The sequence below is a fragment of the Neovison vison genome, chromosome 7 (assembly GCF_020171115.1).
Source record: "Neovison vison isolate M4711 chromosome 7, ASM_NN_V1, whole genome shotgun sequence".
Taxonomy (NCBI): Eukaryota; Metazoa; Chordata; class Mammalia; order Carnivora; family Mustelidae; genus Neogale; species Neogale vison.
The window spans coordinates 147,075,705-147,090,310 of NC_058097.1; the positions used below are offsets into that span (position 1 = coordinate 147,075,705).

General features: G+C 57.1%; 1 protein-coding gene across 1 annotated transcript; it reads left to right on the forward strand.

Annotated features, from left to right (window-relative positions):
* The first annotated feature begins 311 nt into the window (after positions 1 to 311).
* On the forward strand, positions 312 to 13,549 carry LRRC32 (leucine rich repeat containing 32). Its single transcript, XM_044258482.1, has 3 exons — positions 312 to 343; positions 5,048 to 5,138; positions 9,574 to 13,549. Exons 2-3 carry the CDS (start codon positions 5,052 to 5,054, stop codon positions 11,476 to 11,478), a joined length of 1,992 nt encoding a protein of 663 aa, XP_044114417.1. The 5' UTR covers positions 312 to 343; positions 5,048 to 5,051; the 3' UTR covers positions 11,479 to 13,549.
* The last annotated feature ends 1,057 nt before the right edge of the window (positions 13,550 to 14,606 follow it).

The following is a 14,606-nucleotide window of genomic DNA, read 5'->3' on the forward strand; positions in this document are numbered from 1 at the left end:
CCACCCCGCCCCTTCCCAGCCCGGGCTCCAGCGGAAAGATGCTTCACTCCCTCGCGCGTTCCGGAGAAATCGAGTCACGCGGGGGCGCGCCGGCCGGGCGCTAGGACCCCGCAGCTTGGCCGAGGGGGGGGGCGTGGTGGGGCGGGTCGGCGGGAGAGGTATTTAAATTGGAGCCCGAGCCGCCCCCTCGCGGGTCGGGTTCCCGTGGGGCAGTGGAGCAGCCGTGGGCCTCCGCGGGCCGTGACCCCAGGGTCTGGCGCGGGGTGGGGCCGTGGGGGGGGTCAGGTTTGCGCAAGATGTGCCGGGGCTGCGCGGGAGAGGAGCGGCGGCCGCGCTGAGCCAGGTAGGAGCCGCCCTGGCGAGGCTGCCAGCCCCTCGGGGAACAGGCTGTCCCGTGCCCTTGGAGAGCGCGGGGTGAGACCGGTCCATCCCGATGCCCCCCCCCGCCCCCCAGTAGTCCCCTCCCGCCGCCGCCCCCACTCCGCGAGGAGCCAAGCCTGACCGTCCTTTGGCCCTGAGGCTCCTGTCTCAGCTGATCTTTCCCGAGAAGGGAGAGGCCAGCGTTCCTATTTGACAGATGGGAAAAAAGCGGCCGAAAGCCCGGCACGCTTTTGCCCGGGAACTCACAGCTTGTCAAGGGCAGATCAGGATTTGAATCCAAGTCTCTTACCGCCCTCGGACTCAGACGGATCCGCGCTTCCTATCCCACGGCATCAAAAACGCACCAAATAGCTTGCCCATCTCTGGTGGGGATTGGCGGGGAGGGGGGCACCCACGTCTCCCTGAAGGGTTCTGAAGTTGGCCTTCTTCGTGAGTGGTAAGATGTGAGGGACCCCCCACCCCCACCCGAGCTGCCTGAAATTCCGCCATCACAGCTACATTCCTTTGGGTTAAGGTCTAATTCCCCCGTGGGATGCACATGTCTCCAGAATGGGGCAGGCCCGTAGTGATTCACTGCTTGGTATGAACATCCACAGCAGCTCTCCCAGGACCCTACTCTGCTGGAGACTGGGGCCGGGAGGAGGGAGAGGAGCACCCCAGACCCCAGCCCTGTGAGCTTGTCTGTGTGTGATAGGGGTGCGGGTGGGCATCGCTGGAGGTGATTAGAGGGGGAGATCTTGGCCTGGTGTAGTGGAAACATTTGCTTTGGAGGCAGACAGACCAGATTCTGAATGCATCTGCTATTTACTGCCTGTGTGACTTTGTCTTAAGTCACCTCTCTGAGCCTTGTAATCCCCTCTGGGGAAAGTAAGAGTAGTTCTATAGAGAGCAGGTAGCTCAGCATTTGGGTTATGTGGACCTGGGTTAACCCCCACCCTCCCCAAATGCTTATGAACTATGGGCTAAGTCACTTTATGAGCCTCAGTTTTCTCATCTGTAAAATGGAAATTATGGTAACCACCTTATTGGGTTGTGGCTTCAATGAGATAATACAGATCAAGTGCTTAGAACAATGTCTAATGTCCTGAAATATTAGGGATAGGCTTATTAGATAGTATAATAGGCACTGCCCTCCCCCAATCTATTTCTCTTTCTCTCTCTCTCTCTCTCACACACACACTGTGTGTATCTGGCGTTTGTCCTCCCAGTCAGAGTCCTAAAATGTCTCTTGCCTTCTCTTGTCTAGGCTACTAGTCTGCAGGCCTGGGGCCTCCCTCCTCAACCTGGGCCGTTCAGCCCTCTGAGTCATTGCCCCAGCTGGGAAAGACAGTGTGCCTAGGACACCTTCACAGTCGATCTCAGCTCGATCATCACAGTGGTTGGGGGAAGCCGGTGGCAGAAGGGCCACCAGGCGACTTGCTGTACAGATGGGACACTGAGGCACCAAAAGGTTAAGGGACTTGCCCAGGGAGCAAGGAAGTGGGGGTGTCTGAATGTAAGCCTGGGTCTATGTGACCACAGTCCTCCCTCTTGAGAGTGAGTGGCCCTCACGTGCTACACAGCGAGTCGGGGGCACAACCGAAGGGGGCCTGCACACGAGGTGCCAGAGACTTCTGCTGGATGCAGAGGTGCCGCCTTGGGGGTAGAGTGAAATCTGGCAGGTGGAGGAAGAAGGGGAATAGTGAGGGCTCCTTTGAGTGCCCCTGACTTCAGGTTCAGAACCAATCCAGGTCCTTCCTTGTCCTGACCTCCCAGCCCCCTCAAGTAGAGGTTCTAGCCCTTGCTTTGCCATTTGTTCAATAGATATTTGGTGAGCACCATTTAATAGACCCCTGTTCTCATAGAATCAGAAATAAATTAATAGGAGGGGTGCTTGGGTGGCTCAGTCTGTCAAGTCTCTGCCTGCAGCTCAGGTCATGATCCAGGGCTCCCAGGATCAAATCCCGTATGGGGGGGGGGCTGCTCAGTGGGGAATCTGCTTGTTCTTCTCCCTCTGCCTGTCCCCCTGCTCTCTCTCTTTCAAATAAATAAATAAAATCTTAAAAAGAAAGAAAGAAAGTTAGAAAGATAAAAAGAAAGAAAGCTATCAGCAGGAAATTATCAATGCAAGGAAACCAAATGTGTGGGAATCTGGGGAATAGCATTCCAGGCCCTGAGGCAGGAATGCACTTGCTGTGTTTGAGGAATGGTGAGAAAAAAACTAGAATTTGGTAAGGGCAGGGCACATGGTAGATGTGGTCAGAGAGGAGAGTGGGTAAAGCCTGGATTTCAGGGGAGGTTCTCAAGCAGTGAGATTCATGCTCTGATATATGATTTAAAGACAGCACTCTGGCTCTGTGTGGGGGACCACCTGCAGGGGTCAGGGTGGAAACGGGGTGCTGCTGCTTTCAGGGCCAAGGTTTGGGGCAGTGCCTCAGTGTGGCATGGCGATGGAGGAGGGAGGTAGCAGACCCAGGATCTGTTTTTCAGGCAGAACAGACAGGACTTGCTGATGGGGGGAAGGAGTATGACAGGGAGATGAAGGGAGAGGTCTTCCCCTGCTGCCCTCTGCCCCCTCCCCCCACCTTGTGTCAGTCTCAGTGCCTCCCTGGCCCTGGGTGGGAGGGGAGTAGGGATCAGAGGAAGGAACGGAGTGCTCAGTGCTGTGCTCACTGGAAGCTCAAGGTCTGTGGGAACCTGGAGGATGAGTTCTCCATCATCAAACTTGGGGAATCAGAGAAGGCTTCCTGGAGGAATGGGTATCTAAGTAGAAACCCAGAGGACGAGGAGGCATTCAGCACAAGGCAGGGGAGGAATTGAAGGTTTGGGGCAAGGAAAAGGTGCTCACAGAACTGAAGGACGTGGGAGGCTGCCAGAAGAAGCCAGAGCGGGAGAGGCAACAGTGAACCAGCCATGAAGCTGGGGGAAGAGCTGGCCTGGCAGATACACTCCCCAAGGGCCTCAAAGGTCCCACTGAGAGGTTTCCATTCAATTCTGAGTACACTAGCTTTCAAATGGGTGGTGATGTTCTGCTTTTTAAACAGCAGAACCAGATTTCCTGTGAACGCAGGTGAGAGGGGAGCAGCTGTGGGGAGCAGGGGGCCCATGGCCGTCAGCTGAAGCCGGGGAATAAGGTTGAAAAGAGACCACTGTGGCTCAAGCATGTTTGGGCAAAAAAGGGCCTCTGACTAACCATCTTAATCTAAAATTCATAGCAAGGGCCCAAGTGGATTCCAATGGTCAAAGACTCAGTCCTCAAAGGTCCTATAGATGCTGCTTCTTCTAAAGCATCCTTCAGAGTCACAACTCACTTTTCACTTACTGAGCACCTGCAGGTGACCTTCTAGAGTAGAGGTTAAGGGCACAGGTTGCGTGGGCCTGCCACCAGTGAACTGTGTGACCTTGGTGTGTTACTTAATCTGAGCCTCAGTTTCCCCCACCTGCAAAGTGTGGGTGGTAATCATAGACCCCAATCTTTGAATTACTGTGAGGATTAAGTGAGTTAATGATTAAAGTATCAAGAAGACTGTCTGGTGCATATTTAGGGCTCCGTGAGTGCATTTTCATGCAATGCAGCCCATTTGTTCTTTACCAAAACTTAGCAAAGTTGACATTAACCTCAGAAGGGGAAACTGAGGCTCAGCGAAGTGAAGTGACTTGTACAAGGTCCCATAGAAAGTAAGTGGAGGGAGAGAGAGTTACGGGTGACTGAGCCCAGTGCTCTCGAAGGGTTTTGTATGTCCTTCCTCGTGAACACTCAGTATGCATTCTGGTCCCTTCTGTGCATTTATTGTGACCCTAGTTCCCAGCACAGAGCCAGACTGGAGGAGGCATTCAGTAAGGTGGGAAAGAGAGAAAGAGAGAAAAAAGGAAGAAAGAAAGAGAAATGACTTGATGTGGCCCTTAACCCAGGTCCTCAGTAAGTGAGCCCCTAGCCACACTGGCCTTTGATTCTGCTCAGGGCCTCTGTGATCCCCCTCAACGCCACCTCGACTGGGCTATACGGAGAGAGGACACCAGCAGGCCCGCCCCAGTGGCCCCGGCGCTGGTGGTAACTTCAGTGAAAGTAAAGGGCCTGGAACCTGCTCCTGGGGAAGTCCGCAGCAACAGTGCTGGGGGCAGGGCAGGCCTCCTGGCGGGGCTTCCTGTCAGGGCTCCAGGCCCAGCCTTCAAACAATGGCAGGGACTTCAGAATCAGAAAATCAAAAGAAAAAGGGCAAAATAAAGGTCCAGGGGTGGGGGGATTGAGGAATTCCGTTCATGGCCTAAGAAACTAGGATGGGTGACCCGCTTAGGGTCTGGGTAAAAATGCAGAGGCCTAACTCCCCTCCTTACCCCACCCCAGCTCTGCGCTTGGCCCCAGAGCAGCCCTTAGAGTCCCTCTGTCTCCCATTCACAGCCTCCATGCAGTCTTCCACTGCGGAGGGTCTTTTGAAACCCAGATCTGACCAAGTCACCCACTGCCTCAAAACTCTTGTTGCCTGGGGCGACAGCCTAGTCCCTTGGCCTGGCACGAGAGGGCCCTTGGGGTAGGCGGCAGGCCCCAGCACCCATGTCTTTGGTGCAGCTCTGGCTGTGACCTGGGGTTCCCTGAAGGCAGCCCTGACAGGACAGGAGCGATGGGGGCTGGCAGTGGAAAGGAGCCAGGGGTCTTACAGTGTTTCCCTTTCCTCCCCACCCTCTGCAGAGCCATGAGCCACCAGATCCTGCTGCTCCTGGCCGTGCTGACCCGGGGCCTGCCCATCTCCCAACAGCAAGATAAGGCGCCCTGTGAGATGGTAAGAAGCCCTGCCCAGGCGGGGTAAACCCTTGAGGGGTCCTCCTGCCCCAGCCCCAAGAGCCAGAAGGCAGAGGGGTTAGAAGAGGAAAGGGAAGGCATTTAAACCTTGTATTTCACGAGTACCTACTAGGATGTTTAAAGACCTGAGGTGCTCTTCATCCCGTTAGGTAAGTACCATGGTTACCGTTTTATAGAGTTGGAAACTGCAGTTTAGAGAGGTTAGATGACTCGTCCAAGGTCTTTCGACTAGCACCAGTGGGGCTGAGATTGGACTCTCTTCCTTCCAGCTGCCCCTGTAGGGCAGTGGACCCTCAGCATGATGCACAAAATGTGTAGGGAACTTGGGGTGGGTGAGCTGGGTTCCTTCTGGGCCAAATCCCCTTTGCTAATAGGTCCTTGACTTGTGCCCCTCTGCTGCTTCTCTGATGGGATTCCTCTCACTCACGGCTGCCTCCTCCAGGGAGCCCCCTCTCCCCAGCCCCTTCCAGGCTGATCTGGTTCTGGGTGCCCTTTTCTGGACTCTCAGACTGAGCACATGGGGGAGTTGGTGAATGGGTCCAAGCCTGTTTCACTTGCCAGACCAAGAGCTTCTTCAGAGCAGGGACAAGGTTAGATTCACTTTTGTTCCTTTTTCTTGCCCTTGGCCAGGGAGACTAGCCCTGAAGTCACTGGGACCCTGCGGGATACAGGGAAGAGGAACCACCGAGATCCTCTTACAAGGCTGGGCAGTCACTGAGGTCAAGGGCAGAGTCAGGCTGGGGAAGCGACAGGCCCTCCAGCAGCCCCACTTGGAGCCGGCTAGGACTAGACACTCCTGACACAGGCAAGGCAGCTACCTCTGGGAGTGCTGGCGGGCAGGGGCCCTCAGCCCTTCCCTGGGGTTGGCCAGGTCCTGCTTTTGCCACCTCCCTTCTCGCTCCTCAGAGCCCTCCTGAGATTCCCAGATAACCAGCAGAGGAGGCCTCAGACATCCCCAGGTGCAGAGTCCCATTCTGCCCATGAAGAGAGGCTCAGAGAGGTGAAGGGCCTGGACCACCCCACAGGCAGAGGGAAGCTGGGTGACTTTGGATTCTGGGGGGCGATAAGCAGGAAAGCACTCTCCGCACTGCTAGGGAAGATCAGTACAGGGATTATGGTCATTTGTAAAATGGTAAAAAGAAATGGCCACAATCCTGAGGGCTGGGGAAGGGCCCACACCGCACTAAAGGCTTTCTCTCATTTTATCCTGCAAAGAACTCCTCTTTTCAGTGGAGAAAACCAAGGCCGAGAGAAGAGATGTGACCCATCAGGCTCATACAGACAGGAAGTACCAGAGCTAGGGCTTGAACTCAGCTCTCCTGAGCTTATGCTGGCCTCTGCCAGCTACTTTTTTATACCCCGTTTCCCTTCTATGGAAAGATAGCCAAATGGAGTTGGGTGGCAAGTCCTCTTCCTTCCTTTAAAAAAAAAAAAATGGGGGCAGTGGCATCCTGGCATCCCAGAGAGAATGGGTCGCAGGTTGTCAAGGGGAGCTCTGAACTTGGCTCTGTCTGTCATGCTGGAGACTCAGCGCTCAGGGGGTGGGGGCATCTTTAGAAACAGAGATCTGAGAGCAGCTCTGGCCTTTAAGCTTCCTTCTGGATCGGCAGCCCAGTGCTGCCCTGCTGACCAGCAGCCACGGCTGGGCCCTGTAGGCACCACGGTAGAAAACTGGGAGTGGCCAGCATTGTGTCCTGGCTTGGCTCTCAGGCGTTGGTGTCCCGGGAGCCTTTGATATCCAGAGGTGAAATGGGGTGTGGGGTCATGTGGATGCTGGTACAGTGCCCACCACACAGCAGAGGCTCAGTAAAGGCTGGCTGGTACTCTTTACCTTGCTGAGTCAGCCTGGGTCCCTGGCTGGGTCCCAATAGAAAAAGGAACTTGTGGAGGTACCCTGGAGCCTCTAAGCTCACCCCCAGGGTTCAACAGGGTAACAAATGCATGCCAGGATTAAATGAGGAGAGGGGTCTGTGCACACAGCCATGGAGCCTGCCGTGGAGCTGGTGCTCTGTGACAGTAGCAGTCGTGCTGTTCCTTTTGCGGTTTCCTCCTTCAGTCAGGATGGTCCAGGGAGTGGAGGAGAGGGTTGAGGAGGCCGTGCCCAGTGGCCTGAGCTGGCGGAGAGGTTGTGAGGAAGGAAGCGGCAAGAGCCAGGCAGGGCTGGCGAGGTGGCCAGGCTAGGCGTGGGGAAAAAGGAACGAAAGTGCTCGGTGGCAGCGGTATCCATGCTGGAAAAGCTGCTTGGCTGGAGGTGGTAGGACCAGCTCAGGGGACTGCTAGAGCAGGAAGGGTCACACCTGGGCCTGATGAGGGCGGTTTTTTCCTCCCCTCTCCCCCATACTCCCCTTGGAGCTCTGGGGAGGAAGCTGAGAGCTGGGCCAGGCAGGGAGCACCCTCAGGCTGGTGTTCCTGCCCCAGGGGGCTCTACCCCTCATGGTGACCTTCCACAGGTCACTGCCATCTTCAGGTTTGTCTGCCCATCGGGGAAGTAGGGGAGCTGGAGTCTTTTTACTCCAATGGTCTTTAAGTCCAGTTAGAAGACATGGATCGTCTGTTTTCTTTCCTTCCCGAAAGGTGATTGATTCAATCCCTCAGTCCTTTACTAAGCCGGTGATGTCCATGACTCATTCATTAAAAAAATGCATGGAGCACCTTTTGTGGGTCAGGTCCAAGGCATCCACACCAATCACACCAATCCCTGTTAGCTCTGAGCTCCCCACCTGGCAGATCCCACACAGACTTTCAAAATCGGGGGCCAAATTATGAGAAAGGGAGCACTGGGGCGGTGAGAGCCCGGAGGAGGTCCCACCTGCCTATCTCAGAACACCAAACACCAAGTTTCCCTGCAGACCTGGGCAGGGAGGGGCGGGGATGACCAGCACGGGGAACAGCAGGGAGGAGGCCCAGAGGTAGGGGTGCGAGGGCACAAAGGGCAGCAGTCAGCTGTGCTCACTGTGTATGGGCTGGGTTTGAGTGGGTTGGGTGGACAGAGGACAGGTCAGCAAGGGCTAGGGACAGCCTTGAACCCTGCTGAGTATCCTGGATTTTGCCCAGGAGTGGTGGAAGCAAAGAGTACCCCGTAGTAGGGGTTTTCTTTTAGCAGTTGCCAGAGGTTAGGCAGGTGGAGGGGTCAGAAGAGGTCAATGGGTACAGAGAGCCCAGGGCCGGAGTGGGCTCTCTGTGGTGTGGAGTGATTGTGGAGTCAGACCCTTTCCTGGGAAAGGCTGGATTCCTGGGGTCTTCAAAAAGGTGAGAGGGAGACTGTATTTGCACAGAAAAAACAGATCAGGCTCCAGAAGGCACATGTGCTAGAAGGACAAAGTGGGCCTTCTGTTGTGAAAAGATATGGGTTCAAACCCCAGCTCAGCTCCTCCTCAACTGGGTGACCCTGGAGCCCCCCTACCCAATCTGAGCTTGGGTTTCTGAACAGAGGGGTGATCATATTTCATGGGCTTGCTTTCGTGAGGCTCCAGTGTGACCATGGGCCTGAACGTGCTAAATAAATGTGAAACGCGGAGTGCATGCTGGGGGAGGATGCTGCTTTCCGGACAAAAAGCTCAGAGTGGTAATGTGACTTGGTGAGGCCCACGCAGCAAAACCATAGTCTTGTCACTGAAGAATGTGTGTGGGACCCTGGCCGTCTTTCCCCTGCTACCCACCCCTGCTCCCATCTCCAGGGGCCAATCTGGACAAGGCCATGGAGGACCAGACCACGGATGGAGGTGGGGCAGGTGACAGCCAGCAGAAAGGAGGGCTCGTCTAGGGGATATGCAGTCTGAAAGGCAGACACTGGGACCTAGAGATCTGCCTCGTGGAATGAGGGCTGGAATGAGGTCTGAGGGTAGGAGGCCAAAATAAAAACCGGTGAGAGGAGTGTAAATTGCATTTTGGAAACCTTTCTCCCCAGATGGCTTCTGGTGTAACAGCCGCTGGGCAAATTTAACTATCTAGGCCCATAAAAGGAACCCAGGTTGTGAACCAGGAGGCCCTGGGTTCCAGCTCGGCCCTGCTATTCACTGGCTTGGGATCCCTCTGGGATGTATATGGCTCAGTTTCCTGTGAAATGGGGTCAAGGCAGTATAGGGTATTTTGTGAGTTCATTTGTCCTCATATCTGTCTGTCCTTTCTGTGCCTGTGTATCCATGAAACTTCCTTAAGTCCCTCTCTGATGCCCAGCGCAGTGCCGAGTGCCAGAGATGGGGACGGGGAGCAAGACAGGGATGGTCCAGACGTGGGAGGGTTGAGCTGGGACAGGGGAAGAATGTGCATCTGGGAGCCACAGGAGAAGCCTTGCTAAGCCTGGCTGGAGTAGGGGAGGGGCTTGAGGCATCCTTCCTAGAAGGTGTGCCTGGTTCCACCCCCTGCTGTACCCACTCACACCCACTGCTCTCCCTGCCGTCCCCAACACACCCCAGGTCGACAAGGAGGTATCGTGCCAGGCTCTTGGCCTGCTCCAGGTCCCGTCGACGCTCCCGCGAGACATCGAGGCCCTCGACCTATCTGGAAACCACCTGCGGAGCATCCTGGCCTCACCCCTGGGCTTCTACACGGCACTTCGCCAGCTGGACCTGAGCACCAATGAGATCAGCTTCATCCAGACGGGGGTCTTCCAGGCCCTGCCTCACCTGGAGCACCTCAACCTGGCCCATAACCGCTTGGCGGCGGGTACCGTGCTGGGTACCCCTGGCCTGGGCCCCCTACCTCATGTGACCTCTCTGGACCTGTCCGGGAACAGCCTGTACAGTGGCCTGGTGGAGCAGCTGCTGGGGGAGGCGCCCGCCCTGCGCGCCCTCTCGCTGGCGCAGAACAGCCTCACGCGCTTGGGCCGCCGCACCTTCTGGGGTACGCCCGCGCTGGAGCGGCTGGACCTCCACAGCAACGTGCTCATGGACATTGAGGATGGAGCTTTCGAGGCCCTGCCCCACCTGGCCCACCTGAATCTCTCCAGGAACTCCCTCACCTGCATCTCTGACTTCAGCCTCCAGCAGCTGCGTGTGCTTGACCTGAGCTGCAACAGCATCGAGGCCTTTCAGACGGCCCCGGACCCGCAGGCTGAGTATCAGCTGGCCTGGCTCGACCTGCGGGAGAACAAACTGCTCCACTTCCCAGACCTGGCCTCGCTTCCCAGACTCCTCTACCTGAACGTGTCCAACAACCTCATCCAGCTCCCGACAGGGCTGGCCCAGGGCGGTGAGGGCATCCACGCACCTTCTGAGGGGTGGTCGGCCCTGCCCTTCTCCAACCCCAGCCGGAATGCCAGCGGCCACGCCCTCTCCCAGCTCCTGAATCTGGATTTGAGCTACAATGAGATTGAGCTGGTCCCCGAGGGCTTTCTTGAGCCCCTGACCTCCCTTCGCTTCCTGAATCTCAGCCGGAACTGCCTGCGAGCCTTTGTGGGGCTGCGTGCCGGCTTCCTGCCTTGCCTCGTGCACCTGGACGTGAGCCACAATGCGCTGGCGACGCTGGCGCTGGGCACCAGAGCCCTGGGGTCCCTGCGGACGCTGCTTCTCCAGGACAACGCCCTGCAGGACCTGCCCCCATACACTTTCACCGGCCTGGCCAGTTTGCAGAGACTGAACCTTCAGGGAAACCAGGTTAGGCCTTGTGGGGGGCCGGCGGGGCCTGGGCCCCTGGGCTGTGTGGCCTTCTCTGGCCTGTCCTCCCTCCGCATCCTGAACCTGGTGGGCAATGGGATGGAACGGCTGCGGGCGGGTGCCTTCCTCCACACGCCACTTACAGAGCTGGACCTGTCAGGGAACCCGGGGCTGGATGTGGTCTCGGGGGCCCTGGCAGGCCTGGAGGCCTCCTTGGAGGTCCTGGCCCTGCAAGGCAACGGGCTGGCTGTCCTCCAGGTGGACCTGCCCTTCTTCAGCTGCCTTAAGCGTCTCAACCTGGCCGAGAATCGCCTGAGCCACCTGCCGGCCTGGACGCAGGCCGTGTCCCTGGAGGTGCTGGACTTGAGGAACAACAGCTTCAGCCTCCTGCCGGGCAGTGCCATGGGAGGCCTGGAGTCCAGCCTGCGGCGCCTCTACCTGCAGGGCAACCCACTAAGCTGTTGCGGCAATGGCTGGCTGGCTGCCCAGCTGCACCGGGGCCGTGTGGACGTGGACGTGACCCAGGACCTGACCTGCCGCTTCGGCTCCCAGGAGGAGGTGGCCCTGAGCCACGTGCGCCCCGAGGACTGTGAGAAGGGAGGACTCAAGAACATCAACCTCATCATCATTCTCACCTTTGCGCTGATCTCGGCCATCCTCCTCACCACCCTGGCCACCTGTTGCTGTGTCCGCCGGCAAAAGTTCAACCAACAGTACAAAGCCTAGAGAAGCCAGGGGGCTGCAGAGTGGCACAGTGGGGAGACCTTCTGGGTCAGCCGGGGAGCCAGAGGCCCGGACAGGGGTGGGGACTGACCCAAGGTCACACGGTGAGCCAGGGTCAGGGAATGGTAGTCTCTCCATCCCAGCCCAGGGCTCCTCTCCTCATGTCCCGCAGTCATGGTGGACGACCCACATCCCAGGCCACACGTGGGGGCCAGCCATGGGGGCCAGAAGTTGGGCACTTTCAGGAGCGACAGAGAATAAGGCTGACCTGTTCGATCAGCAGATCTCTGCCAGGCATCTGTTCCATGCCATATCCAGCTCCAGGCGCTGGGGATGCCGGTAAAGGAGACACACCCTGCCCTTGAGGGTTCCAAGTCCTGTCAGGGAGCTGCTTGCGAAGCCACATGGTGACCACACAGGGTGGGAGGCCAGGGCTCGGGGACGCTGCAGCCCCCCAGCTGGCTGGGGAGTGGAGGGTCTCACCCCTGCCAGGGCCAGAGCGCAGGAGGGGCAAGACCAGGAAGACTCATCTGAAATGTATCCAAGCAGACCATTGATCACATCTTCCCATAATGACTTTCAGCTTCTCTGGAGCATGAAGAGCTCATGGGTGGAAGGGAACCAGAGGCCCACGAGTAGGTCTTGGATCTGGCTCTGTGGCTGCAGCAGCTCCCATGGAGCCTGGACTTCCCACCCCAGTGCTGGACCATTCCATTTTCGGCTCCCACAGGCTCTTTCCCTGCCCAGCACTCCCAGGGTGCAGATACTCACCCCCGTACTGCTCTAGGCCCCCACCTCCCTCCACAGCGCCCCAGCGCCCACACCCTGGCTGGTGAACCAGGAGCTAGAACCTTAGGTCTTTGGTTCTGTTTTACACCTGGCTTGCTGGAGGTGGGGACATGTCTGTGTCTTTATGAGGTTGCTCAGAGGTTGCTATTTAACCCATTTTATGGAAACTCCCAAACTCTCCCTTCAGGGTCCTCCAGCCAAGAAATGCCAGACCTGAGATTCAGGCTCAGCTCCTCCTGTCTCCTCTGCCTGACCTTTGCCACTGTGGGGTGGACAGGAAATGGCTCCATGTCGAGGGAGCAGGGCCTGGGAGCATCCTTTGGGGCATATGTCCACCCACCCCTCTCCCTCCTCTCTTCCCGGCAGACAGTCCCAGGCTGCCTCCTCCGCCTCAGTTTCCCTTTTTCCCTTCTTTGCAGGCTGGTGTGTGCTCATCTTTTTCTCTTGCTCTTGCGTTCCCTGTTCATTGAGCAAGAGCCTGGAGTTTGAGAACATGGAGGCCAACCTCGCCCATTGCACAGATAGGGAAACTGAGGCTGAGGAAGAGACTGGAACTTAGAGATTCACAAGCCAGTGGCAAAGCCCATGACTAAAGTGGATTCAGAGCTCATTGCAAGTGTGAAGGGGACTTGGGGGCTGGACCTGAGTGATGTCCTTCTCGCTCAGCTGTCCTATCACAAGATAATTCTGGCTCCAAACATTTTTGGGTCCTCGTCATGCAGGGACTTTTTCCACCCTGCAAGAGTGGGTAGAAAAACCCATCTAGATATAACCCCCTTTTCCTCATGCCCTTGGAATCATGGCCTGTCCAGGAAGCCCGGGGTCAGCCCAAGTCCCTCTGTTGTTGTCTTCACTATCTTACCCATGCTTAGCCCACGGTCTGGCTCATGGTGGTGCTCGGTAAAGTTCGAGACAATGAAAACACCCCTCTCTCTGCCCCATTTCATAGACGAGAAAACCGAGGCTCAGAGAGGGTCAAGGACTCAGGGAGTCAGTGGCAGAGTCGAGGCTAGAAGCTGGTGTCCTGGCCTCAACCTAGGGCCCTGGTGGCGTGTGGGGCAGCCAGGTGGACCCAGTCCTGGTTGGGATCACAACCACAGGTGCTCGCTGCACAGAAACACTCTTCCTCAGGCCTGGAGGGCAAGGTGTGGGCCCCTTCAGGCCTGATTTCTGAAAACACTACACAACGCTGCTCTCACCTCCAGGAGCCAGGCCACAACGCCGGCCTGGGGACCAGCTCTTTGTATAACCCACATGAATGTATTAAAATATAATTTTGGAGAAACAACGTGGCCTGCCAGCCTCCTCCTTGCTGTGGACCATGGGCATCATTGCACCCACCTGAACTCCCTCTGCTTCCATCATAGTCTTTAAATCCTCAAGGCAAACACCACTGAGGGGAGACTGAGGCTCTGGGTCCTCACCACCCTTGACCTTGGGGCCTCAGCCCTCATTCCCTGGCCACACTTCTGACCCTCACCTTCAACAAGCCCGAACCCCCCTCCCCCAGCCCTTCCTCCTTACGCAGCTCCCGCTCTCACTTCTCTCTCTGCTTAGCCCCTTGCCTCATGGCAGAGGCCGTGCTATCTGTCCTGCCCACCCTCTGGGACCTCCCTCTGCAGCCTCTCTTCTCTCTTCACGTCTCCCTTTCACACCGTGGCTGTGCTGAAGTTTTGCCTGTCTGAAAAATAGTAAAAAGACTCTTACACCGCTTTCCCTTTCCTTTTCCTTCGTGGGCAAACTTCCTAATGAAGCAGCCCTCTCCTCCTCCCCTCCATTCTCAGCTCACCCCAGGTGCCTTTGCCCTCCCTGCTCCCCCACCCCCACCCCACACTGCCCAGGCTGAGGTCACCAAGGACATCCTTTGCTGAACTCTGTGCCTTCCAGACTGTGCCTCCTTAACCTCTCAGCTGCGGGGTTCCTCACCCCATCCTCCCCGTCCCCCATGCCCTCCCCTTGACCCACTCACTTTGTCTTCGAGGCTTCTCACACTGGTTCCCACCTTGCTCTCACACCACTCCTTTTTGGGCTCTGTAACGTGCTCATCTTCCTGGAGGCATCTGAGTGGCGCTCACCAGGACTTGGTCCCAGGCCCTCTTCCCTCAAGAATGTTATCACCATCATCGTCATAGCCACTCCATTGCTCTGATGATGCCCATGGCTCTGTCTCCAGCCCCAGCCAGCCCTGAGCATCCAATTCTGATATCCCGAGACCCAGAGGCCTCCCCAGCTGGAGAGCTAAAGTCCTCCCAGGGGCCAGAGAATTGAGTGAGTGGTCAGGCTGCCATTCAAGACTGACCTTGAAGAAGAGCATTCCTGGTTCCTGCAGGGAACTGGAGGGT